Source organism: Lates calcarifer, linkage group LG19, assembly GCF_001640805.2.
Source record: "Lates calcarifer isolate ASB-BC8 linkage group LG19, TLL_Latcal_v3, whole genome shotgun sequence".
Taxonomy (NCBI): domain Eukaryota; kingdom Metazoa; phylum Chordata; class Actinopteri; family Centropomidae; genus Lates; species Lates calcarifer.
In genome coordinates this window covers 9196615-9224222 of record NC_066851.1, presented here as the reverse complement: position 1 = coordinate 9224222, position 27608 = coordinate 9196615, and the positions used below count along the sequence as shown (strand labels likewise).

The following is a 27608-nucleotide window of genomic DNA, read 5'->3' as shown; positions in this document are numbered from 1 at the left end:
TCATTGCACCGACTGTGCCTGGTTTCACACCTCATCCACTCGTGGAATTGAGTATTTCCAGTTTATCTGAAAGAAGCTTCATCATCCATCTCAGTACATTTCTTGTACAGTGAGTGTTTGCATATGAGTGTGCAGAGTTCCAGCCCAGACAAGGCTGTTAAAGTCTGCTGTTGAGTAGCAGTTCTCTCCTTTGTTTGGTATTGGCCAGAGAAGACAGCCAACGCCCTGATTGATGCCTGCAGGTGCCTACACTGTAACACCAGTTTTCATACTGCTAAACACTTGCCATTTAGTTATAGAGTCACTTTAAGTGTAGCCTTAAAAACTGTTATTGTCCAAAACTGGCTGTTACTGTAAAGCCTAATGTGGTGATCCCAGCAGGAAGTCTGGATCAGATCCAAAACATCCCTTTTTTTAACCCCCCCCCCCCCCCAAAATACAGAGATTATTAACCTTGCTAATCTGTTATTTCCTTCTTGTGGAAGACTAACCACATTCAGCCCGACCTTAATCTCAGCTCTGACAGTGAGCTAAGTCATACCATGTGAAATCCAGCAGCTCAGGCACAGATATGAATGGCCCTCTGGTAAAACTGAGCCAGTCCTAATTCAAACAAAGGTGGCTGCCTGTATCACCACCACTCCCTCCATGAAGCAACTGAGTCTGCCCCGTCAGCTTCCCTGTGTGACTCACTCTGCCGTCAAAGCTACAGTTCCTGGAGACCCCCCCACCACACCCACCACCATGTTCCTTACTGCCTGCAAAATTCACATTGTTCATATTTGCCAGAGTCGATAAGAGTGTGATTACACTTGAGACTGAAACGGGTATTGTGTGAGGTCACTGTAGGTTTTGTCATGGATGGATGGCTACTAAACTCTTCAGCTGGAGTTTTCCTTTTGAGATCTTTTAGTTTTTTAACCTATTTTCTATTGAATGTTCAAACTAACTTCTTTACCACATGGCTGCAATTTGTCACGCAAAATAATTAACTTGGTGTCAGAGAACACTCACAAACATGGGGAACTTTTAAGGGTGAATTTAGTTCATGGGATTTTTCTGTACTGTAAATCCCACCTTAAAGGCATCCTGTTTAAAACAAATACTGTGAATTATTTGCAGTTCCGCTTTTACACAGATCTGTTCAGGGTGTGTACATTTGAGTCACCAGGATTTAAAGTAGTTTTCAAATATAACAGCAACTGGCTTTCCCTCGGTCTTTTACACACCAGTTTGTCAAGAAAAGGTACAGTAGAGCCCAGTGTAAGATGGAGATCTGTGGCACATCATCCTGGATTTAGGACCTTGCTATGCTACAATAACTTACTGTACTTTGCTTTAGGCAAGACAGGTGTCAGTACTTTGCGTTGCTTTAACTCTGTTGACCTGCCTGTGTAAAGTGGAGAGGAGACCCAGATTTACACTGGAATTTATATCCTGAAGCTTGATGACATATATTGTAGCTGTAAGTGGTACATAATCAAAAAATGTTGTTCTCAGAAACGCCAAGTCTATTTCATGACAGTGTGTAAACCATTATCAGCCCCTGGTTTACTTTATGCTGATGTGTACACACTGTCATCAATGTCAGATAATCAGTCACTGGTGCAGGTATTGACACACTGTGTTGAGGTTTGCTGTGTCTGAGCAGTAGCTCCAGTCCAAAGTGATGGCCTGACGTCTTTTGTAAAGGATAAGTAAACAGCATGTTGGAACACATGCCTGCTCCGGCAGGACTGGGGCTGGGCTGGGCTTCAAAAACCACAGCAGCTTATAGTGTGTGAGAGAGAGCGAGAGAGCATACAAACTTTTTTTTTCTGTTTGTAAAGCAGCTTAGGGCACATGACTTGATCTTGATCTTTCTGATAATATGATACACCCTGATGTGGCGTGGTGGTGGTGGATGATGCAGGAAATGCTGGTGGAAGCTTTTAGTCAGGTTTTTGTCTCACAAAAGATCCAATTAGAAGAAATTCTTCTTTTCCATCTGTAGTTTGTTTATCAACTTTTAGGAGTTGAGAGGTGTGGTTAGGGGTTAAGTAATGTCTGGGACAATGAAGCAACTCTGTGGTTAACATGTCAGTGCACTAGGTTTGAAAGGAAATTGTGAGTTTAAAGCTTATTTACAAGAGAGAGGGTTGTAACTTTCTTTTCTTTGGACAAATCGTAAAAATAAGATCTCATCAAACAGACAAACATACGTATAGCGCTGAGGATTTTAAAGGACACTCCGCTGCATATGTCACCTCATTAACTGACAACTGAAAATTGCAGGTTGTTTTGTGTAACCGCAGCAACAGAGGCATGACTCAACTCCTTGTGATCAGACTGCACAGACGACTGTCCACTGGGTGGTCCTTCGGTGCATCCCACAGTTCTTAGCATTACTCTAGCCCCTCTGTGATGGAAATAATACGAGGAGCTGCTGCACGCCCGCCAGCCCGTGGGCTATAAGTGAATAAACCGGCCCCTCTTTTCCCCCGAGAGGGGCGTCTGATTACTGGCGACTGTAGCCAATACAGATGCATGGATCTTAGTCATGGCCAAATGACTGTAATTTGGAGCAGGAGAAACACAGAGCTTAGTGCAGGGAGAGGCCTGGTACGTTTCTCCAGAGGAAGATAGATGCTCTTTCTTGTTATTGGGCTTTCACTACAACTCACGCTTCATGGTATGTCTACTCCATACACACTGTGCCACTTCTGATGTACTGCAGTGAAGAACAAGCTCAGCTTGGCTGCATTAAGATAACAAAGTACCTCCAGAAACGCCCACATACAGTATGTATACAGTTTTAAAAAAGCATTCAAGTACTTTAAGCACTGAACTTAAGCCTCTCATATGGGGCTGCATACTTCTGGCATGAGTTTGGATACAAACCTCTCTTTCTGGACAGACCAGTACCAGATTTATCTCAACACTAGCAGCATTGTAGAGATGGCACTGTCACTGCAAATATTCACGGTGCCCAGAAAATAAATTCTAATAACTTCCTCTGACTCTGGGAATCAGGTATAACCGTTGAGTCTGCTTTTATGATGCCTGTAATGTTCAGTTTGTTTTAGCACTGAAGTCATAGTGATGTTACTGTGTTATTTAGAGGTGCTCCTAATAGAAAAAAATGGGAACACCTCTCAATATAATGTAGTCCAGTACAGCACCACCTTTAACTATGACCTCAATAGAAGTTTCTGACAAAACTGGACATAATGAGCTTAATAGAGATAGATGCTGTAGCAGAGCTGTTGTATTGGATTGTACAGGTATATGTAATAAAGAGAGAGATCCTGACATTGTCGAAGGTTTGACTTATAAAAGTTTAATTTATGACCAATGTATAGTATGTAAGGCATCTGGCTTTAAAAAGTGCACATCTGCTTGAAAGATTTTCCACATGATACATCCAAACCATAGTCCTCTTAACTTCTCATCACAACTCCCCCTCTACGTTACACAGAGCTTTGATGGTGAGAGGCAGTTTGGAAAAGTCACATTTGTAATCCTCAGAGAACATGACATAGGTTTCTGTGGTTCAGTTTCATGTCTCATCACGGGGCAGGAAAGTATTCCCAGAGACCTTGTTACTCACACACTGCTTGTGCTAAAAATTTGTCTGCACTTTCGCTCATGACAGTGAAGACAATATAACAGCCAAAAACTTTTTGTGAACTTTTCTTGACGGCAGAATTGCCCAGATATCCGTAATTCTCTCGCTCTGACTCCACTCCCACCTTCCCTCAGTGTTTCTCAGCTTATTTACAAGCTCTGACTCCTGTCATGTGTAAAGCTTGTTCCTACTTTTAGCCTGTGATTTGGAGATAAGTATCTAATAAAGTACACAGCTGGAAGAGGCTCAGAGTAAGCTACGGGTGCCCCAGGAGCAAGGCTAGGAAATCTGCCTCAAAGTAGGGGAGTTTAGCCAGGTGAAGGGTGGAGGCTGAGAGAACAGGATGAGCTCATTGGCACTGAGAGTGGAAAAAAAAAATTAAAGGAAGACAATGAAACATAACAAGAAACCTGAAACAGAAACTACACTGATATATGTATGGAGACTGTTTGTGAAAAATGCCTTGATGCACATTGGCGACTGTTTATTTTTCTATTCTTCAGCTCTTCCTAGTGTGCTGTTGTGCCTGTGTGCAAAAGTGCATGAGCCTACGGGTGCGGCTTTGTGAATTATGACTCCATGCTATGGAATGAAGGGAGCAGTGCCAGTTCTTTCTTTGCAGAACTGTGAAGTTTGGTTTTAGAGACAGGAGGGGGTCTGTGTAGGCTGAGCGTGCGGGTAGAATGAGCAGCGCCCACAGAGATGCACAAACACAAATACAAGCAGATATGTGCGCACACATACCCATTGGGGTGGTCAAAAGAATAAGACAACCCGATTTATCAGCTTTTAACAAATCATACTGCTACTTCTATACACTTTACATTACTGCTAAGCATCCCAAAAAGCACAGTGTACACTGTAGTATGATTTTAAACCTTTATATCCATTTTTTTTCTTAGATGAAAATCACCTTGCTGAGACTTGAAACCTGTTTGAACCTTGTTGCTTTTGTGGTGCATTCAAGGAGGAACCAATATCTGCTCTACCTTCTGCGGTAAAGCATGAGAATAATGACCTTTGTTGATGGGAATCAAACATAGAAGGCAGCCAGTAATCAGATATAGCTATTGTTGTAAGAATTTGGCAGCTTTTTGACTTAAAAAGGTTTCTTTGCAGCAGCCAACTATCAAATATCGGATGTTATGATTTCCGTGAACATATCAGCAAGGTTGGTTTTCATAACTGCTCCTGCTTACACTTGTGCTAACTTTAGCGTAAAATAAAGATAAGTTTTAAGTTCACTGTGATGGGTTAGAGGGATTCTGCAGTCTCTGAAAGTTGATTTTGATACTCTCCTGGAATTAATAAAATCCAGTGGGAGCAGGAACAGGTCAGAAATCAATGAAAAATCTGGTATGGTCCTTTAATTCTTACCTCTCCTTGAGTGCCAGCACATGTGGTGCTTTGATGATGATGACTAAAATGTAATATCTGCCTTAACCTCTGTCCTCTGTACCTTTTCCAGGGCGTTGCTCCAGCGTGAGGTGGCATGTCAAACCGTGACTCCTTGGGGTTCGGGGACCTGCTTCCCCAGGACGTGGTTCAGGTTTTTGCTTACGAGAAGCACAGCAAAAAGGGTACCAAGAAGCGCAGTCACTCCCTCGGCCGAGCCCTGGGCTGGCTGAAGGGCAAGAAGAGGAAGGATCTTGGCAGTAATCAGCAGAATCTGGGTCTAGGTCCTGCGCTTGACTTGGCGTTGGATGGGCACCCTGCTGGGCATCAAGGTGGACACAAGGGAGGGCAGAGGTCAGGACGGCAGGCACATCCACACGGAAACAGTCATGGTAAGAGTCCAGAGGATGCTGCAATGCTGTTCCATCCCATTTATTATTTTATAAGTGACTTGTCATTTTGTTAGTTGACAGTACACACTACTAAAAGAATGACCTGGAAAGTAAACTGAATATTTCCAAAAAGTTACTCTATAGGGCTTGAACTAATGTCAAAGGAGTGTATCAACAGGTTTGTGTGTTTTAGCCCATTAACTACACTTTGCCAATATTTTACTGTATAAAAAAGCTTTTTCTTTAGCACACCATGGAGAATTTAGTTGTGCCAACACACCAGAATCACCTGACATTATAAGACTCTTATGAAATCAAACTGTGACCTGTATGGAAAAAGAGCAGAGGGACTCTTTGACACGGCAAATGTCAAACTTTTATTGAATGTGGCTACTGTTTGGGCTGTAATCTACTAACTAAATTGATCATGAGTTGAGATTCTTCCAGATCAGGCTAACTTGCAACATTTTCTAGGAAAAACCCAGAGTTTTATTTAATACCTTCCAGAGGGTAACTGGTTTCCATCTCACCACAGAATGAGAATCATCTTGCAAAGACTTGTCCATTATAGTGTACGCCTTTTGATTTTTGCCAAATTCGTGTTGTCCTCGCATGGCAACGCAGTTGCAAGCACTATTGCTACATTTTCAAACTGGGTTGACCAAATTTACTTTAATCTCTTCATGGTGTCTGTGTTTGACTTCTCGAAAATAACTTAATGATGTAGGACTGAGAGAACATTAAGATCAAAACATTTATATATTCAGTCAAAACAATTGGCTTGTCTCAGCTTGTCAGAAGTTTAAATTTACTGTTTTTAATGTTTTATATCATTGTAAATGAAATATCTTTGTGTGTGACTGTGTTAGTTGGATAAAACAACAAATGGAAAGGAAAAATGATGAGTCGATGAATCAAATAAATAATCTACAGCTTAATCCACATTAAATATAATTATTAATTGCCACTCACACTAGGTCAGTTTCTGTTTGTCAGAGCATCCTTGAATGCATCACAGCTATCTCTACTTGTACTGCTGTAAACGATAACGTACCTTTGACACACACACAGAAACATAACAATCACAAGTTGTGATGATCAAGGTCATGCAAGTTGATAAATTTTTTGCACTGACATGTGCCCGGAAGGAAGGAAGTTAATCTGAAAACGTGTAAATTTAAGAAAAAAAAAAGCCAGTAAGATGAAGTATATTGTTGCCAAGTGAAGCTATTTATTGCACGGTGACCCTGTAATTAATGTATCATCGCTCAACAGGGAGCTCTTTGTAAGTACGTCAAATATATTCCTACACAGAGCAGCTTAATAACATGACATCCAAGATGAGTAGGGATAAGGTTCTGGGAACTGGTTGAATATCCTGCTCCTTGCCTTGCAGGCATGTGTGTTTGTTCACTCGAGAGATGTTTGAACAGACTGACTGACTTCCTACTCGCTCTCTGACCTTCAGCTCGCTTTGTTTGCTGTGAAAAAATCTCTGTCCGTCCTGTTCTGTGATACCATCACTTTACTTACCTGGTTGTCTGGTTACACTGAGGGTGAGGTGCTGTGCTGTGGCTGCCGTCCACACAGGACATGCATGAAGTGGTATTTTCATCTCAACTTAAACACATACACCCTCACAATCAACAACTTGAAGTAGAATCCACACCCACACACCATGTGAACGCGTAAAAACTTATTCACACACTCCCAAGAAAATTGCAGCGGCGCTCTTGACTTTTCCCAGAGCTGTGTGCAGCAGATCTTGTTGGAGCTTGCACATGTGCACTCATATGTCAGCATGTTGCACTATAGCAGTCTCCCCTTCTCTTTGTGAGCACAGGTTTTTTTAGTGTAAACTCTAAGTACTAACTTTAGTTTTATACCCTCTTTAATCACAGCTTGATGCAGCCAGACCTGAAACACAGGAACATCAGACAAACAAGCAAAACCTTGTTTTACTAAGTTGGCTTTTGCAAAAACTCAAAAGCACCAGCAGTGTTTAGTTAGGTCTGTTTTATGTGTGGTTGTCTGGCAGTGCTTGTGCAGTCTTGGCTAATTGCTTTAAAGACAGAGGAGCCTCCCTCTGTTTCTTTCCCCCGCGTCCTCTCGTGGTGGAAGCCCAGAGCTTGGAGTTTGGCGCGAAGGGTGTCTGGGGGGATTTCCACTGGATTTTAGTTTGACAGTCAAACTGTACCCACATCAGAGGATGAATATGTATAAACACGCTTTCATTCACATCTGTGGCTTTGGTAGATGATGAACTCAAAGACAAATGCGTCAGCCTGCGTATACAAGACAATGTTACACAATCTTTGCACCATATTGTGCTACTCGCAGTTGGCTACGACAGCAGTGTGAAGCTGAGAGCTTTGTACGAGAAAGTAAACTGTGAGGAGAGATAAGGTATTTCTCCTCTGCCAAGGTCGGCTTAGAGACTACCTCCCACAATAAGCAGAGACCCTACTGAATTTCTTAACTTTTTTTTTTTTTTTTTGAACCAAAAACACAGGTCAACCTTTAAACATTACTGTGATGGCAGCCGCATGGAAAATCTCATGAATGGTAGATCAATTAAGGTAACAGGCCTTAAGGCTACAGAAATATACCAGTACAAAACTGGAGGTGACTATTAACTGTGATTTATGTACCAGGTATTAACATATGCTGCTATTGGGCCCTCAGCAGTAAATGCATTGTGTATGGCATGCAGATTGTTGATGCTGGCAACAGCCACAGCAAACTCCACGCCAGACGCTTCCTCTGATTAGAGAAGGAGCTTAGCAATTCCCAAAATGCATCCAGAGGAGGTTTTATTGCAGGAGCAGGACACGGTGCAATGTAACACACTTGCCCACAAAATTGAATACCTCCAGCTGAGCCCCTGATGATGATCTGTATTGATGCCAGAGAGGCCTCCTGCCCACTAAATGCCCGGTATGGCAGGCACAGTGCCAGTTAATTAAAAGCCATGCCAGGACGGTTACAGTGAGGGAGGAACAAGGGGTTCTGTTTTTCCTGACCCCTCCGCTCACACTGTTCCTCATCGCACTGAGACACTGGTACCCATAGAGGATCAAATGGAGTGTGAGCATGTATGAGACCAGTATGTTAGGCTGTGGCAGTTTCCGACTGTGAGAGATGCACACAACAAGGTGCAGATCAACATGTGACATGACTCGTCTCCAGTGCACCATGCTTTATTCACCAAATGTTTTCAGCTCTCTCACCATCATCAGCTTGGTGTCTGAGATTATTTGCAGTCTTATATACAGAGATACAGAAAAAAAGCAAAACATACAGATATTACAACCATATTTTATCTATAACCATTAATGGATAAAAAGAATGTTTCCATAGAGAGGAGCCCAGGTGCTCGTGCAAAAGGGAGCAAACTGCTCTCATTGAACCACAAATTCATTAACTAAAATGCTTTCTTTAAATAACACTCAAAAAAAACTTTGAAAAAGAGAAAATGTATGTTCCTCTGTCTGCTGGAGAAGAGTTGACAGACTTAAATATGTCTTTGTCACCAAGTCCAGTACCACCAGCTGGCACTGAGTGTCTGGTCAGGTTTGTAAACTTGTATTTACATGCATTCATGCGATACTTTATGTCAAAAGGAATATTCTGCTCACACATCAGAGAACTGAATCTCCCGGTGTCTTTGCTTTTCGGTTTCAGTTAAGGATGACAGTGCAGGTTTATCTGGATTCTCTGTCACCTTACACTTTGCTCTTGCAGGAATATATTTTTGTAAACAAGGCCCATGGAGTTTGACCAGAGAGGGAACTGCATAGTAGCAGGCTTTGGAACGATAAACTCTGGCCTCCTGAACTTTTCGGCCTGATGAACCCTTTAACTCTGCATCGTGCTCTCTGATAACCTGCACAGGGTTTCATCCTGACCCAGAGGCCAGAGGTTATCTATCTTTACATTTTCATTCACTTTCATTTGTCTAATTCCTTACATTGTGAATGTGTATCTTTGCGTACCTGTCTGACAGTGATTTATGTCCCAGCCGTGCTGTCAGATCGCTCGATCCTGTGTAAAAAAAGACCATGCGCTTCTCTTATGCAACTCTGGCCACTGGGATCCTGTCTTACCTTCATAATGGACTGTAAGAATAATTCCCTTGTTCAGCTAAAATGAAAATACGGTGAATGAAAGACTGGTTAAGGTCATACAGTCATGCCACAGTACACTCAGAAGGTCACCTGTTCACTCTAAACACTCCCTGAGAGATTCCTCACATTCCTGAGCTTTATAAACATATTTCTTTGAGGAAGCTGGAAATAGGGAGCCCTTTGTGTGTGTGAGTGTATGTTTGGCTTTCATGCTAGGTTCAGATCACATGAGACATTTTATTTAACCTCCTTTGTTAAATATCCAGTCGTAGTCACTGCTTAAATGAAACAGAATTGTTAAGCCTGAGTGTGTTTATCTGTTGCTTTTGCTGTATTTTCTGTCACTTTATCATGTAATGTAAAGCCCAGTCAGTTAAAGGTGCTATGTGGAGCATTTGAACTCTGATAAACCGTTTCATACAACTTATTTTGCAGCTTTAACGGGTTCACCATGAGGTTAGCTTTTGTATGAACTCTGCTAGATTGCATTGAAGTCCCAAGTGGAGATAGCATTATAGTATAAATCAGGAAGAAGGTGTGATTTCAGTGAAAGCAGAGCTCAAAATCTCAGCTTTGGGATGGCAGATATAAGAAGAAGTAAAAGACAGATGGAAAAATAACTTGCGACACATGGTTCATTTAGGGAAGTGAAAGAAAAACAATCAAGACATCGTCCTGTAGGCAACAAGACATGACTTACAATATCCTTATTGGAGCTTTCATTAAAGTAATCGTGGGACACAGTGTCTTATCATGTTGTGATGATGACACAGTAACAATGAAGGGCAGAAGAACAGGTTTGAGAAACTGACATGTGGTAGAGTTTCACTTTATTCCTCTCATGGCGGGAACTAATCACCACCTTTTTATACAGTTTCTCTGAAAGATGCTGTCATTATTTTGGCTTTATGTGAAAAGCACTGGTCGATTGTTGTGTGCTCTTTTTTAAAAACTAAATCACGTTTGTGGAGTGAGGATGAGCTCAATTTCCATGGTACTTTTCAGGAAAAGGGCACGGGCCTTTGTCACTTTAAATATCTGAAAATTGAGGTTGGGATGAAAACAACTCTTGAGAACATGTACACAACACAAACACAAGCACCACTGCTCATGTGTTATATACACTATAGTATGTGGGTAATAATCAAGCTGATGCTGACGTCGTGGGAATTTCTCAAGTTGAGGACTTGACTATCTGTATACTAAACAGTTATACAAATGCTTATTTATAATCACAGGGTTTTATGGGTATTTACTCAGATTTTATTTCAATAGGTGAGGAGTCACCACACCCAAATGGCAGAGGAGATCATATTTAGGTCACACCAATGGTAAAAGAGGATCACTAAGTGCCAGTTTGCCCTCTAGTCCCATCTGAATATTGCGCTCAAGTTTCATTTCATCAGGTTCCTTTTATTCTTTGCAATCCTTTAATGTTTGGTGTCCGTGTTACCAAACCAAACAGGACAGCCGAAAGCAAGAGTTTTTTAAATTTGTGAATTCATACATTGTTTCATTGTCAAGATATGCAGATACATTGCTGTGGCTTTGCACCAACTGCACAGGCTATTGTCACGGAAGGAAAATGTTTGCCAACACACTGTGGCAAGTCTGCAGAAAGACTGATAAATATGTGCCTGGAAAGTTTTGTGACTCACCAGTCATGACTTTTGCAGTCAAATTAGACAGTTGTGGAGCAACGGTGCTTACTGTAAAGAGTAGAACTCCATGGTGCAATTACTTATGATAACTTTGTTGGTTTTGCACAGTGTTGGTTATTAGTGCAGTTTTCCTCTCTGAGAACACACTGTTCTCTCAGGGCCTGTTCAAGGACTGGGGCTGTGATAAGCCTGAGCTCTGCTTGTATATAATAGAGTTGCCCAGTGTACATCAGCACAACCTGGTATTTAATGTCTGGAGGTGTTAAGAGTAGTGATCTACCATTTTCATTTATTAAATGGACACAGAATTAATGGTAAACATTTAGGCTGTACATAGGCACAGTGGTGCTTTGAGCTAAATTAATTAGCAATAGCATGCTAATATGCACACGATATACCTATATACCTATATCTTTACAAGGTTTCATATTAATTTGTCAAGTAGTTGTTGAGATCGTTCAGTCTGGATTAAAAGTGGTGGACTGAATTATGGACAGACATTACCATCTTTAGAGTCACCCCACCAGCTAGCATGCCCAAAAATGGTATAGCACTCTGGAGTCTTTTTAATCTGCCTAAATTAGATAGTCATTTAATTTCATTTGTTATCTGCTTGCTAAGAATTTCACCTTAGGTACACCCAGTCTGTTATGTTGTTGTAGCTACTAACTCTTTGGAGAATTTGGAGCACTTTTCTTACTTATGACACTGTTTTATTGTCTGTAATCACATTTTGTAGCAGCCTGTAGCTAAGTTGTCCTTACATTAAACAGGCACTAGCAGGCCTGAATAGTTTACATTCTCCTGCACAGTCTTTAATGGGTTTGATTTGTTGCTTATGGCTAAACCTATAGAGAGAGATCTCATTGCTATGAAACTGCCACTGAGATTGAGAACAGGAGTTTGCTCTCTCGACCTTTAACGGTGAAGTGAAGAGGTTCAGGGTGTAAACTGATTCTAGGATGTTAACTATGATGACAAAAGTGAGCACCTGCACATGCATCTGTGTGCAATAAGGGTCTGTTTTTGGAGGTATCTGATACATGCTGATTTGTTGGCATAGAGACTGTATTGTCTGACAGTGAATTAGAGTGTACCCCTGCGTGCCAGATGATGCAGGTGTATCTGTTACCTGGATTGTTGTCCTTGTCACACCACACTTCTTCCTTCCTTTCTTTCGGCTTTGATGTTTATATTTAATTCATTGAAAACCAAGAGCGTGAAAACAGTCAGTGGAGCGCACGGCTTTGACCAGGACGCATTTTGTCCAGTGTATCCAGACTGTACATACTCACTGTTAGAGAAACAGTGAGCTTTCATGCTCTTTCCCACTGTCATCACAGTGCGTTCAGTTGGGTTTGTGCTGATTAGAGAGGCTTAAGCACCTGGCAGACAGCACCCTCAGAGCTGGAGAGAATGTCTCTGCATGGCTGTCTGCCTGGCGGTGCAAAACAAGAGAGAGGGGCAAGTTAGGGCAGGGACGAGAGGTGTGTGTGTGGGGTATTTGCATCTGTTTGATTCCCATGAGGCGGGTCTAAAGGAGTCACATCAAATGAATGTCAGTTTATCTGTGTTGACGCATTATGTGCGTGGGGTTCTGTCTAGAGCCGTGGTCTCAGATTGATGGATTTTACAGCACATTTTAACTGTATTGACCACACTCTGAAACTGAGCAACTCATCTTTCTCCCTCCTCTCCCTCCTTCCTAGCGTACAGTCCTGTATGTGTAGTAGAGTAATGCCACCAGGTATTGTACTCCTGCAGGAACTATCTGTATTCTGAGTCAGTCTTTCCTCTGGGTTTAGAAGTTGGGATTTTGGAGTCAAGCAGGGTCACATCCTCAGTATTTTTTTGTAGGGGTTTTGGGATATTAGCAACCTGGAGGGAGGTTTAAATTCTACAAATAAAATGATGTAACACTCACTGGTATTTTACAGGCTGATGCCAGTATTTTAAGGCTGAATAAAGTTACATTTTTGCTCTTTCAGCAACAACAACAACAAAAAAGGGTTTATTATAGAGAGGGCTTAGAGAAGGCTTAAAAATACTATTTAGACTGTTATGTAAATAAATTCTAATTGAACTGTTAACTTTACAAATAAGATATGAAAAATGAAAACTAAACATTTTAGAACTTGAACATATGACCTCAAATGGCATCGGGTGTGGTGTGGAAAAACAAATAATTTGTGTGTAAATGGTGGAGTGTTCTGAAATGTTCTCATGGCTGGATCCAGCTCCCAGGCAGGTGGTTTGAGGCTCCTGATCTATAGTCTCCACCCTCCACAACAATTGTAGCCAACAAGTTCATTGACAGCGCTCCTTATCACTTGCCGACTGGTTAAAAAAACTTACACATTCCCAGTATTTTTTTTTCTCTTTTTACCATCAAAAACTACTTTACAAAACAGCGCTACTCATCTGAAATCAGTAGACATAGCTACAAGTGAATAAATATTGTCATGGTTGCATGTTATAAACACTTCACCACTGTCTGTTTCACTTGGTTGTTTACTGTAGTTTGGTGATGCAACATATTTCCTGAGGCCTTCTGTCTCTGTTTACTGCCAGGGAATCCATATTTTAACAAAACAAACTTGCCAACAGATGTTTGCTCACTTAAAATATTCTACTTTAAATCCACCATTATTTACATGTCAGAAAATCTAATCATAACCCCCCGCCCCCCTGTTATTTCTTTTCCTAACATATTGTTTTTCCCTTCTGGGGTCTGAAGTCTGCAACTTAAATACACTGGTCATGAAGTATCACATCCATTAGATTTAGCGTGTTTATCCAAATCCGACATGTAAACATTGGTTTGGGGTTCATACGTAATCACTACCAGCCTGTTAATACTGCCAGCTTCCACATGATCCAGCAATGACAGATGGTGTCTTTAATATGTCAGTGATTAATATAGACACAATTACAATGTGATCATGGAACCAGCGATAATATGAGCCCCTCATTAACGTGCAGTCACACCCCACCCATTACCCCAGGCCTCTCCAGTCAAGTGTGTACTGTCATGGTAACTAGATAAGTGTTGCCCTAGACTGACTTCACCCTGCACAATTATATCAACTTTCTGTTTACATCTGCAGGCTGAAGTATCCACTATAGCAGTGAGTTCTATTAAAACTGATCTGTTTCTTCTTGTTACTATGTACTGGTAACACATGCAATTCATTTCATTTCTTTTCTTTGTAAACTGCTTTTGTCTGACTCACTCAGTCGGATCATGACCATGGGAATGTTTTCCATTTGTTCAGATGTCACACATTCCATGTCATGTCTGCTCAGCACACCAGGAAGTGAACAAACCCCTTAGCCGCAGAGTAGTGTGAGGTGTCTAAATGAAAATTAAAATGGAAAAAAAAGGATGAAGAATTTGTCTTAAAAGCAGAAATTTGACTCAAAAAAAGAGAAAAACTCTTCTCCAGATCAGAATATTCATCTCTTGATTAATTAGAGATCTTCTGTCATGCATTCTTGCTGCACTGTAACAATCCTAATGAAGCGGTGCTGGAAACACCTAGAGAACATTTTTCACATGTGTGACCATGTGCAGTGGAGCTGCAGACCCCTTTTAAAAAATGTTTTGAATCTTGTTTTTGGACTATATTATTTCAATTCACTTACTCCCCCTTGTGGCAAAACAATAAAGTTGTATGTCCCTTAATGAAGACATTAAAGTCTGAGGAAATATAATATAAAATTGCTGTATTGACAGAGTTACATATTGAAAGTATAATCAAAGCAGTGTAGTGTTATTTATTAACAGTGCTTAAAGCTGTGAGGGAACCATCCGTGACGTCCTCATACCTCAAATCCCTGACAACAGCTTTCTCTTTGCTTGTAATGTTTACATATGATCTGTGTCCTAACTGACCAATCTGGGGTGAGCGTGCCTCCAGATGGGGAGCAACAGTGGGGATGCTGGGTATCTGTTTAGCAGTGACGGGGGGGGGGGGGGGGGGGGGGGTACAGAGAGAGAGAGAGAGAGAGAGAGAGAGAGGGATGGCAGGAATTAGGCTGCTGAGGATTAGTGTCTGAGCTCTGATTGTCTATTGGCTACAGAGACCTTCTCTGCTCTGCATACACCCGAACTGACAATAACAACTCTATCAAAAACAAGCAAGATTATCATCCTGTCTTGATCTTTCCAGGATGTTTTTTGAACTGACAGCCTGTGGACTGCACCTTCAGATCTAATTTTTGATCTTCTTTCTTTAGCACAACTTAGGCATAGTTTTGGTGTACTTTTACATGTCATAAGAGAGATCATGGTGGTGCTTCTGACTAATAACTCCAGTACTAATATCTACTGCTTTCCAACAGTCTTCAAGAGGAAAGGTGAGTGAAAGCAGCACATGCCACTTGTTTGTAATTTTGAGACAACAAACCTGATTTGTTTATGACTCAAACCAACTGCTCAGGCTCTGATTAGTGAAATTTAGTTTTTGTTTTTCAAGTATTACCAGGTCAGGGTGGATTGACTGGCTCACCTAAGACAGGCAATAAAGTAATTTAAAGTGTGGTCATTGTAGTTGTAGGCCATAAAAACTGCTATCAGTGTGTAATATTTACTCTGCTGATATTTAACATTGCTGAGATTCGTAGTCCCACTTTGGCTATTGATCCTTGTCAGAAAAACAAGTCATTTGAATTTTGCGTATTTATAGATGATTGATTATTGGAGTCCCCTAACACCAGAGCACCGGTAATGCTGTTACAGAAGTGACAGCAGCAATAATTAGTAACGATCACTGAGCACATGGCTGTCGAGGCTAATTCCAGCATGGTCTTACAGTGACAGCACAGACAGTAGAGTACATTAGGTGGCTAAATGTAGAGCAGCTGTCACTATTACATAAAAGTGTCTCAACAGGTTGTTATCCCAGTGATCCCAGACTGTACCCTGGAGGCATGAGGGCACCATATGTATTACAGAGTTGCATCACATGCTAGGTGGTCAGCAAATGTAAAACTACTGTAACTTTGTTATTTTGTTTTATGTAGTTTCTTTCTTTATTATCATTAAATCTTTTAAAATTTTATCTAAAATGCAAAACTTTCTAAGTAACATCATAACATTAAAACCAGCAACTCAGCTTTATTTTGTATGACAGCAAGTCATTAGAGGAGGTTTTTCAGGTTTTTGAAGTTCATATGACTTAATGCAATTTGCGTATCAAAGCAAAGTGTAATTTTTTTGGATGGTGCCCATGGTTCATGACATGGTATTTCAGGAATTTTATAATTAGCTACTGAAAGATTGAACTGATGCACTATGCATGCAACAAGATGTGACAGCAATTTAATTAGTGTCCTTTTCACCATCTAATTAAATAGCACTTAGACTATATATATAAAAATAAAACGTAATACCAAGCATATGTTGGTGATGGGTAGATTTTTGATTTGATAATCCCTCCTTAAAAGTCATTGGAGGTTAATCCTGCATGAGTGGAACTAGACTTTTTAATTTGCGCTCACACTCTCAAACATATTTAGTGCTCTGGTGCTTAAATGACTCTGGCAGACACCTGAATGCTCTCTTGCTGCCCATATGGACCCCTTATCTGCTGTTACAGTAACACAGAGATTTGAGTTGATCCAGGCTGATCCCCTCTCTCCTCCCTTTACTTCAAGCTGTCCCAAAGCGAGATGATGACGACAAAGCCCTGGCACCCCTGTTGCTTCAGGAGAATGTGTTCATTGAGACAAGCAGGCCTAAGTACCTGGAGGACCTTCACACCGAGGCCCTGGAGGGATTGAAATTGATGCAGCAGGAAGGTACAAAACACTCTGTTGATGCAGTCTTTACATCTCAGCACTAAATTAGAGGTGTCCCATGCCAACATGTTGATAACAGTCTGCATATTACTCAAGAGGGTGTGCACCAGAAGACATAAATGTCATTGTAAATCTGCAGTTAAATATTCCCTTCCTTTCAGAAACCAGTAATGGAGTGGAGTACCAGGATAATGAAAGCACAATTGTAAGTGACACGTCACACCCAGAATTGCTGTTTTGTCACATATACTGCAAATTCAGTTTTTTTTTCAAGATTTTTTATTTCTCCTTTTGCCAGTCGAATATAACGATTCACACAGACAGGGAAGGTGGAGGGTTTACAACAGACAGCACCATTCCTGACACATCCTCTGTCGTGTCTGTACAATCATCTGTGTCCACTAGATCATCCCGCTCTGGACTCACCAGACAAGGTAACTGTGACACCATGATTAAGAACTCCTCTTGGCCTTTATACAACAATATAGAGAAGCACACACAAAGAATTACAAATTATATTATATGTACTGATTGGATTCAGTTTAAATTGATTTGTTTCAAGGATCAAAGAATTAAGTTGTCCTCTTTTCTCTCATGCTTCTGTCGGCCCAGGGTCAACATTCAGGCCTTTGAACTCTGGGAAAAAATCAGAAAAGATGAGAAGAAGACGACACAGGAAGACCGTTGCGGGTATCCCACATCATGTTCAGAGAGAGTTGGGTATGCAGCTAGTTTCTAAAATTTAGTTCTTACAAAAGATATCTATCTGTGAATTACTCTTTAAATTGTATATGCTATGTTTACAAAATTCATGGTATTAATGTTACTGTCTTATCTATTAGAAAATAAATGAATGCTTTCTTTGCATGTCCATTTCCTTAATTGTAATATGGACCTATGCTAATTTGTCCTCTTGTCCTCTATCAGGGTTGGACAGAGCGGGCTGGACATTGACTCAGAAGTTAGATGAGGAACAGCTTTGTAATGGTGAGACTGACACTAGCCCCACCACTGATGGGCCACAGCAATCAGCAGAGTCACAAAAGGGAGCCAGGGCTGGCCTCCAGGTCAGGAAGGGTATCCAGCCTCTCAACAAAGAACAAGTCGAGCGGCTCAATGCCGCCCATGCTGGTCATAGGGACGACCTGGCCCTGTTGCACCGCCTGGGTCCTGACTTGACAGGTGGAGATAGGCCCCGGTCCCTGGCAGTTCCCTGGATGACTACTGCCAACAGCCTCCAGCCAGGCCCACCCAGCCCTGTCATGTCCATGTCACCCCAGGCTGCTTACATGTCCAAAATCATTCCCAATGCTGTGTTGCCACCATCCATTGAGGTGGTAGAAATCAGCCGTGGACGGAGTCGCAGCAGCCTCCGCACCGTCAGCAAGAGCAGCCTGCTGCTCTCCAGTCCAGCTCCCTCCCGTGCTTCCTCCAGAGCGTCCTCAACCAGAACCACTTCCTCCAAAGCCTCAAACATCACCTCTGCCTCCCGCTACAACCCCCCCAATGTCTCCGACAGCTCTTGTTGGAGCAACTCTGAGTCCTCAGAGACTTTAGTGTCTGATTCCTCAACCATCTCCAGCAGCAGCACCCCCAGGCAGAGGAGGTCACAGGACGGAGATGCTTCTGCTAAGGAGGACAAAGTCAGTGTTCACTCATCTCTCAGCAAGGCTTCCAAATGCACCTCCAACGGCAAGCTTGTTGGTACAGTTGACACAGTTAAGAAAGAGGGGTCGTTTGTGCGTAGCCTCTCTGTCATGAAGCCCAAGAAGGCTCCCCCTCCTCCAAGCCGCTCCTATTCCCTCCACAATAAGATGAAACGACGATCACGTGATCTGGCAGAGGTTAGAGTTTCAGGGGAATCGTCTCTCCATAAAATCTCCACCACAGGTAAAGAAAATGAAAAAAACAAATCGGGATCTTCTCCTATGACCTCAAAAATCATAGACAGCCCTGGCTACAATGCTGACACCAGTTCTCTGGATGACTCCACAGGCTCTGTGTCATTCAGTCCCATTAAATCCCAGGCACTAAAGGCAGAGGAAGCTGCAAAGGTTGAGGAAAAAGTTTCCAGAGATGCATCACAAGAGATGCAGGAACCACTTCAGGAGAATAAGCTAAGCAAAATGATCTCCCCATCCAGTGGCTACTCCAGCCAAGATGCCACATCCCCACAACTCTCTAAGCCCCACAGCTCATCTCCGAGGCACAAGAGAGGCATCTTAGCAAAGCTTCAAAGGTTATTTCCCGGGTCCACTTCTGGTCCACCTTCATCCCCTCTCACCCAGCCACAGGCTACTGAAAACATTAAATCTACAGAGGATCCTAAACCTGACTCAGTTGACACAGTCAGCGTCAGCGCTTCTGTAAGGACCTTGAGAGAACTCTTCAACATCCCTCCACCGCCCAAAGTCCACGCACCGCCTCCCCCTCCTCCAGAGGTTTGGGTTCACAGCAAGCGTAGCATTGAGTTGCTGCTGGGACCCCCAGCACCTGACAACCTTGAAGCCATCATAAAGAGGAATCCAAAGGACAGGAGACAACAGAGGCAGTCCCCCTCTGCATCTACAGAGGGATCTCCACATGTGCTGGGGAGAAAGAAAGTCCATGAAAGTGTGATTTTGAATGCAGAGATTCATAAAGAGAACAATGAAAGACTGGCTCAGAATGTAGATTTGAAAGGAAACAGTACAGTGACAGAAAAAGATAAGAAAGTAAGAGCAAGTGACATATTAAATGGGATGTTAGTGAAAGCTGTAGAGAAACGTGAAGAAAGGCTGGCAGCAATGAGAGAAGAAGAAGCCAAGAAGACATCCACACAAGCTACAGAGTTAAAGACCAGCATTGATACCTTACCTGGCATTTCATTAGTACGCATTTCTCCATCCCCTTCTCCTCTGATTTCACACCATCCTCCCCAACCCCAAGCCAAACAGACCACAGAAGTTGCTTCTGTCACATCAGTACGAGCGGTTGTATCTCCTGAGTCATCCTGGCCCCCACCACCTCCACCAATAGTACAAGCAGGTGTGGGTGGACCTGATGAGACAGATATTCCCCTTCCACCCCCCCCACTGTTTGGTGAAGTAGGCTTAGTCATACCTGTTCAGGTGCCCCCAGAGAGGTCCATTCCTGGTGATGACTCCTCTTTTACAACTACAGCACAGAAATCCTGTTCATCCCAGGGAACTGGTCCTCCACCACTGAATATCCCTCCTCCCCCACCCTATACAGCGCCCCCTCCACCACTTCCAGTGGTTAAAATGGTCTCTCCGCCAGTAGAGGAAGTCTTTCCACCACCACCTAAAGAGTTCTCTCTACCACCATCTAAAGAGGTTTCTCCTCCACCACCTAAAGAAGTTTCTCCTCCGCCACTTAAAGAAGTTTCTCCATTCCTACCACCTAAAGAAGTTTCTCCTCCGCCACTTAAAGAAGTTTCTCCATTACCACCTAAAGAGGTTTCTCCTCCACCACCTAAAGAGGTTTCTCCTCCACCACCTATAGAGGTTTCTACCTGTGAGGCCCAAACAGTCCCCTCCTCCTCTGGTTCAAGAAATCCCACCTACACTTGTTAAAGATGTCTTGCCTCCACTAATTATCAAGTTCTCCCCTCTGCCTCCTAAAGGGATCCCTGCTCCATCTGCTGAGGAGGTTGCTCTTTCGTCTTCTGAAGAAGATGCCTCTCAGTCTTCTATAGAAGCAACACTTGTCAGCAAGCTAAGTCCACCACAAAGTATTCCACCCCCACCACCCCTACCATCGCAACCCCAGTTGTCAGAGCAGGATATTGATCTTCCACAAGAGAACATCCAATCCGAATCTGAATCAAACACAGTTTCATCAAACAGTATTTTAACTCCCTCTCAAAGTATTCCACCTCCACCTGTCATAGAGCTTCTGCACCAACCTCAGGTTCTACCCTTGAACAGTGATAGTCCAGCAACCCAGGAGGCCCTACCTTCACCACCATCAGAAGTCTCAGTCCCACCAGTTCCTGAAACCTCGACTTCACCTGAAAAGGTTCAAGACACTGTTCCCCCTCCACCTGTAAACATCCCTGTATCTCCACCTTTATCTATGCAGGGTCTTACCAGCATTGAGCACCAGTCTACTCCTGCAAGCACAGAAAACCAAAGCCAAGAGCTGACCCTTGCCAGTGTTATACAGGAGGAAACTACTCCCATTGTCACCCCCTCCTTGCTGCAGAAGGTGAAGCTGCGGTCCGTCAACAGCAGTCCTGAGCCCCCTAAAGCTCAAGAGCAACCACAGGCTGAGGTCACAATGAGGAAACAGCAGCCACCCAGCAATCAGGTCCCAACCTCATCTGCCAGTGGAGAAGCTCCTCAAAAGCCCATCAGAAGGTCTCTGATAATAACCTCTCCCACATCCACTTCTCCACCTGTCATAGTCACTTCACAACCAGGTCTGCCCAAGTCCCTGTCTGCATCTTCATCCACAGTCCCCTCCCCTACAAAAAAGTCTCCTCCTGCCATGACAGCCTCTCCTTCCATGAACCTACAGGAGGCCATCCGCCTGAGGACAGCAGCCAGATCAAAAGAGAGCCCTACATCTCGCCTCAGCCTACACTCACCTACATCACCATTAGACCTCCACAAGTCCCCCACTAGCACAGCAAGCTTTATCTTCTCCAAGAGCAACAAGAGGGTGGTGATTGAGACCAAGTCGGTGCAGGCAAGTGTACAGAATAACCTGGAGGTTTCTGCTGTAACAAAGGTGTTGAGTGAAGCAGAATCATTGAAGAAGGTGCCACCACCGGTAGCAAAGAAACCCAAATCGAAGGCCAAAGAGAATGAGACCAGTGAAGGGATGGAGCAAACTGCAGGACATGGAAGCACAGCAGGAGGGTATTCAGGGTAAGAGATTATCCACTATGATGTGTCTTAGACGGTAATGATGTAACAACTAAGTTCTTTTGTTTGAAGCAAGGGTATCAAGAGTCTACAGCCATGCTAGCAGTTCTTTAAAGCTCTTTGATCGGCAGTGCTTTGAGCTGAATGCTAATGTCAACATGCTAACACCAGCATGCTGACATGCTCACACTGACAGTGCTAACATGACGATATTTAGCCTACTTTCACATCATATTGTTTAGACGGTAATTACAAGCAGATAGAGTCAGAGAGAAAGTTCATGTCAGCCACCTAATTGTAATTCTGAGTGAGATGTGGAATTTCTGACAGCGATGATATCTCCGACTTTGAGAAGAGAGCTACCAAAGTGTCAACACATCTTTACCAAAATGGCTGCCAATCCATTATTGTTGGCAGTTACTTCTAAACAAGATCCAATATCAGTAGAATCAATTCAGCTAATTTAAAAAAGAACTATACACCATTTTGTTATATGAGGTTTCAGTTAACAAGCTTCAATACATGACAGCAAATTGGCAAAGTTACGCTATTTATAATTGATGTGACTACAAGGTTAGGAACACTTTTAAGTCCAATTAATAGGAAGTATTCCTGTTCTTTCCATTCTGCTGACATTGCATGAATACAGTTTTAGCAATTAAGTGTGAGGTTTACTATGTTCACTAACTTAGTTTAGCTTGTTAGCATGCCAACATTTGCCAATTAGCTCTAAACACAGAATACATCAGCTGATGCTGATGGGAATGTAATCAATTTCGCATATATTTGTTCAGATAACCAAATTATTGGACAAATTAAAGGGATAAAAACTCAGGTGATCACTTAAGTGAGTTCATCATGAAAGAGTGAATGTACAATATTTCACTGTGGTCCATTCAATAGTTGAGACAGTTCACTCTTGGCCAAAGTGGTGGACCAATCAACTGACTGAATCAGCCGTCCTTGGAGTCATGCTGCTAGCTGTTTGGCACTAACTAATTCTGCCTTCATTCTCCAACTTAAGATGCTGCAGAGAAGACAAATGGGACAGCAGGTACTGTTGAGGGAGGAGAGACACCATCAACATGATTATAAAGACTGAAGGAGACAGGGAAGGACCTACCAAAAACACTGAATTCACTGCAAGCTTGTCTGTGTAAGAGATGAGAAACTGGATTTGAACAGAGGCTTATTTCAAAAACTGCATTTTGAGACATTTAGGATTATATAGAAAATCCTTTGAATGTGATGTTAATGGTGTGGGTCTTAAAATACACATTTTGCATTTTACTAAGGAATAAATAGTCTATTTTCTTTTGCCAGGGGACATTCTGAGTTTTACTGTTGCAAGAGATGGGAATATACCGTCCTCTAGTGTCGAACAATGATTGTACCATTTCTGTCCTGCTGAATCACAGCTTGTTGTAGTACCTACTCTTAACAATGGGACTTTTGGGCGCTCATTTGTAAATATAGCAACATTTTGTACATTTAACATATCCAGTAATAATGGATCTGTGCTATAAAGTTCTGTTCTGTGTTTTCCCCCAAAGAGTTTCCACACCAATTATATTTGTTAAAAAAAATATTAATTATTTTAAGTTATTTTTCCTGACCTGCTCAGTTCATGTTCAGAGGAGGGTCTCTACGGACAGAATATCTTATTTACAAAGCTGTGTTAAACCCTAACATCATGATATGAATAACATTTGTTTTCGTATAGATCTTAATCATATCCAAATGTTTTCCTTTAAAAATCCCACATGATTTTTATGACTTAAAGCTGTCTGTGTGCATGACCATTGATATCTCAAACACAAAGAGCAGTCATGGCAATACTGGAATCATTATGATGGAGCACATTTTCTGCTGCTTTTAGTTACAGGTAATTGAGGCTTTGCCTTTCTTACAGTTATGGCTCAAACAGTGGGATATTTCTGTGTTAAACTATAATATATTTCAAACAGGTTACAGACATTGTAATGTAATAACTGATCATTTATAATGGAAAGAATAAAGATTTATGGACAAATTAAATCTCTGCAATTACTGAAATCAATACTTTTTCAATATTGCTGTCCAAGCACTGGCATGAATTTTCTTACATTAGCCTCCTGTTCATATTCCACTACATACCTACAGGTGTGTAGTTTTAGACTAATATTTTCCATGTTAGTCTGATGTAAATTATGACAAAAGATGGCGTGTCAATTGCATTGTTATGTTTATTTCCATTGAAATTAAATTTGTTATGAAGAGTTAGAACAGTCTTTAAGCAGAGTACTCATCAGATGCACTTATCTAATACTACCTCCATGTGAAATACCAAGTTATCTCCCCATCATCTGCTACATTTTCTGTCAGACTGTCATCATTCTTCCTCTCCACATCAGCTGTCCTCTCATGCTCTTCACCGCTATCTGCATACTTCCTGTTTTCTTCCTCACCTTCCGAGACCAGCGGCTGCACCTCTTTCTGTAGGGTGACTTTTAGTTGCTCCACCTGCGCCCAGTGACGGAATACTTCACCTTCCTTCTGACTCAAATGGATCACCTGCTGTGCATAAGAGGTCTCATCTTCTCTTTCCTCAGATGTTTCTCCTTCTTCTTCACCCTCCAAAAAATCCTCTTCGACTTCATACCCAGAGCCATCCTCTTCAAACTCATTTAAATCCATTATTTCAGCTTCTCTCTTCTCCTCCACTAAAACACCATGCCTGAACTCTAACTTGGGCTCTGTCATCACTCCCAGGATAACCCTGCTTTCCACTTCATCTTCTTCAAGCTCCTCTTCCATGTAGCCTTCTTCGTCTTGGTCATCATAATCATCGTCATCACCATACTTTACTACAGCTGCACTTTCCCGCAGATGGTCATGACTGTGCAGCTTATCAATGTGACGACTCACTGTGGTCTTGCCTTTGTTGCTCACGCTGTCAAGCGAGGGGCTGACTGGTAGAAAACCATCTTCTGCTGTGTACGGCTGATCGGAGACTAGCAGCGACTCACTGCTGGCAGAGCCTTGAAAAAAAATGTCATTTTTAATGTGTTTTGAGATGACTACTGAAAATGTGACGCTTTAAATGCAAGGTGAAGCAACTACAAAATCTCCAATACATCCAAGTAGGAATGGGTATTTCAATATTTTCTTAAAATCTTATAAAAGCAAATAAAAGGGAGACTGTCACCGACCTTCCATCATGGCCCTCCGGGATTTAGAGGTGACACATTTTGAATCACAGCATTCACATATGGAGTCGTCACCAGTCAGGGCCTTCCACCTATTAAAGCAGAGGCACAAAATATGCTGAGCCCACTTGGGAACAGGGAAAAGTTAGTCCTAGTGGGGGAATTGTAGCATTAAGGCTCACCTGGTCCCTGTGAAGGTGCAAGATTTGTGTGCAGGACTTGGTTCCTCTGATGTGATGGATAATTTGCAGTGAATGCTGACCTAAAAATGAAGACAAGGTTAAGCCACGATCGTAAACTGTGTAAATCCAGAGAATCATCTTCTCCACTCTCACCTCAGTGTCAGGGTCAGCAGTAAACTGGAAGGCCTTCAGGGAGAATCGCAGGGTCTTGTCCGTCCGATAGATGAACTGAGAGGCACCCGGGTCTGTCTTGCTGTCCAGCATACAGCTATAGATGAAAACAATATGACACTAATCTCAGTTCATTACAAATCAAGGCAGAACCAGGAAATTTTAAATATCTTACATACCCAAAATTGCCAATGATGGTGTATTTCAGGGACGATTTAGAGCCACTGGATGGTGTTGCATAGCAGCTACTGATGTACAATTTTCCTCCAGAGGGGAGATGCATAGCAGAGACCTGGAAATGTACTGTCTGCCCGAGCTGGTACACCTGGGACTTGGCTGGTATGGTCCATGAATCTAAGAATGAATTAAAGGGTGTTACATGACATGAAGCCATTTAGTTGAGGTTTGTCTGTCAAAGTCTGACTACCGGGACACAAGTTTGTACGCATACTACCATCCATCAGCTTGATCTGGAAATCACTGGGACGCCCCATCAGCCTTTTACGCAAAACAGCAGTTTGCCAGGTGGGCTTTACAGCCAGCTGGTACACATGATGGTTCCTAGACAGGTTTTGGAGGGTGTGAGTAGTGGGCCTTCACACACAACATGTTGAAAATAGCAAAGAGACTAGTCCAACCTTTGATAATGGCATTCAATGTCAACGTCGATCCGGTGCGCTCTGCTTAGCAACCGTTTTGGCGAAGGCTCATAATGGAGCACGAATCTGTAGACCAGGTAACCTTGAGGCGTCTGTCGTGAGGGGTCACAATTGTGATGTCAAGATTAAAGATGCAGGGTTTTCATAGTCTGGAAACAACTGACACTCGTGGGCATCTTACCTCGCGCACGGCATCACACGCTGTCAGGGGGTATGTGAAGAGGAAGTCACCGTACGGTCCGAGAACCCCGTTGCTCTTGCAACTGCTGCCTAGTTTCAGCTCATCTGCATCCGCGCCCAGACCGTAGAAAGCCGGTTTGACCCGAACAACAAAGTCAGACGTAGAGCAGGTCACAGAGACGTCGGGGAGGTAAGCGAAGTCCGACTGGATCTTTGCTGGGCGCATGGATCGGGGTGTAACAGGAGGGTAGGGCCTTCGAGAGCTGGGTTGAGACAGTGGAGTGGTACTGGCAGGTGATTTTCTGTCGCCCTGCTGCTGACAGCTTGATCGGTTTGGACTGAGGAGTATCCAGTTTGAAAACCTTTTTCCTTCTAGCAAATGGAGATTCATAAGTATCCGCTGCACTGCTGAGGCCAAGTGATAAAACACTCCAGAAAATACAGAGATACCAATTTGCTTTCATCGCCACAGACTGCTGTCCTTCTACCTTTCCCTTTCAATCTGCGCGTAAAAGCACCGCTCAGTCACGGCTGGGAGTAATTAGGCCTGGAGGAGGACACATTTGCAAGCTGTTGCTTCGCTTTGGTTTCTTTGCTGATCTCCAAAGGGAACCAGTGGCGCTTTTCCTTGATTTTGGTTAAACATGTTCTTGATCCAAATCACATTGCCGTAATGTAATCACTCTGAGAAGACTCGACCGTAATAGTTTTATAATCCTAAAATAAGGCTAAATGATTACTGTCATTTGCAAATATTCAGAAAATATGTTTTATATATATATGGGAGGAACATTTATACCAAATAAAATCGATGTAATACTACTTAATATATCAGACAAATAAAGCTCATCCAGCCACCAGCTGAAACAAGTGTTTAAATATTCTACTCATTAAAAGATTAATAAATGCAATGAAATCACATTTGACAAACTTTATTCACAAGTTTAAAATTACACATTTACAGCACATCACTTCCTCTCTTCTCTGATTTACATATCGCTCATTATGGTCAGACTTAGAAAAAAGTATTTACAATTTATACACACAGCAGAATATAAACACCATGCAGACCAAGGAGAGATATGTTTCTTTTATTTCATTGAGTGCAATTTCAAAGACCCAACAGGGAAGGAATATATTAAGATTCATATTTGACTCTAAATTTATCCAGAAAGTGTGTAACATTTGTATCACTTGAGGTTAAATCAAGTGACTGAAAGTGAAGACAAATGTCTCCTGGGTAATTTATTTATTTCTGGGTTTGGACTGCTGTTTTTCACTTACAATACTGTAAAGACAGATAATTTAATCACATCATGGCAACTTGTGATATTTTTCTTAGGGAACAAAAAAAGAGGGGAAAAAAAAACACA

The 27608-nt window shown here is 42.2% G+C and overlaps 2 protein-coding genes across 2 annotated transcripts in view; one reads left to right on the top strand and one right to left on the bottom strand.

Moving 5' to 3' along the window:
• Window positions 1-23892, top strand: part of LOC108892469 (uncharacterized protein KIAA1522 homolog) — a 28047-nt gene extending 4155 nt beyond the window's left edge. The window contains exons 2-9 of the mRNA XM_051078344.1: window positions 5076-5394; window positions 16841-16984; window positions 17146-17189; window positions 17283-17418; window positions 17597-17704; window positions 17912-20442; window positions 20489-21858; window positions 22880-23892. Of these exons, the coding sequence (XP_050934301.1) occupies window positions 5100-5394; window positions 16841-16984; window positions 17146-17189; window positions 17283-17418; window positions 17597-17704; window positions 17912-20442; window positions 20489-21858; window positions 22880-22919 (4668 nt within the window). The 5' untranslated portion in view covers window positions 5076-5099 and the 3' untranslated portion in view covers window positions 22920-23892. The remainder of the gene's footprint in view (window positions 1-5075; window positions 5395-16840; window positions 16985-17145; window positions 17190-17282; window positions 17419-17596; window positions 17705-17911; window positions 20443-20488; window positions 21859-22879) is intronic.
• An 86-nt stretch (window positions 23893-23978) lies between these two features.
• si:ch211-67f13.7 (uncharacterized protein LOC565426 homolog) lies at window positions 23979-26844 on the bottom strand. Its single transcript, XM_018689944.2, has 8 exons — window positions 26237-26844; window positions 26035-26147; window positions 25851-25957; window positions 25576-25750; window positions 25379-25493; window positions 25226-25305; window positions 25047-25135; window positions 23979-24875 (listed from the first exon to the last, which is right to left on the bottom strand). The coding sequence occupies exons 1-8, from the start codon at window positions 26624-26626 to the stop codon at window positions 24163-24165; spliced, it is 1782 nt and encodes a 593-aa protein (XP_018545460.1). The 5' UTR covers window positions 26627-26844; the 3' UTR covers window positions 23979-24162.
• Between the last annotated feature and the right edge of the window lie 764 nt (window positions 26845-27608).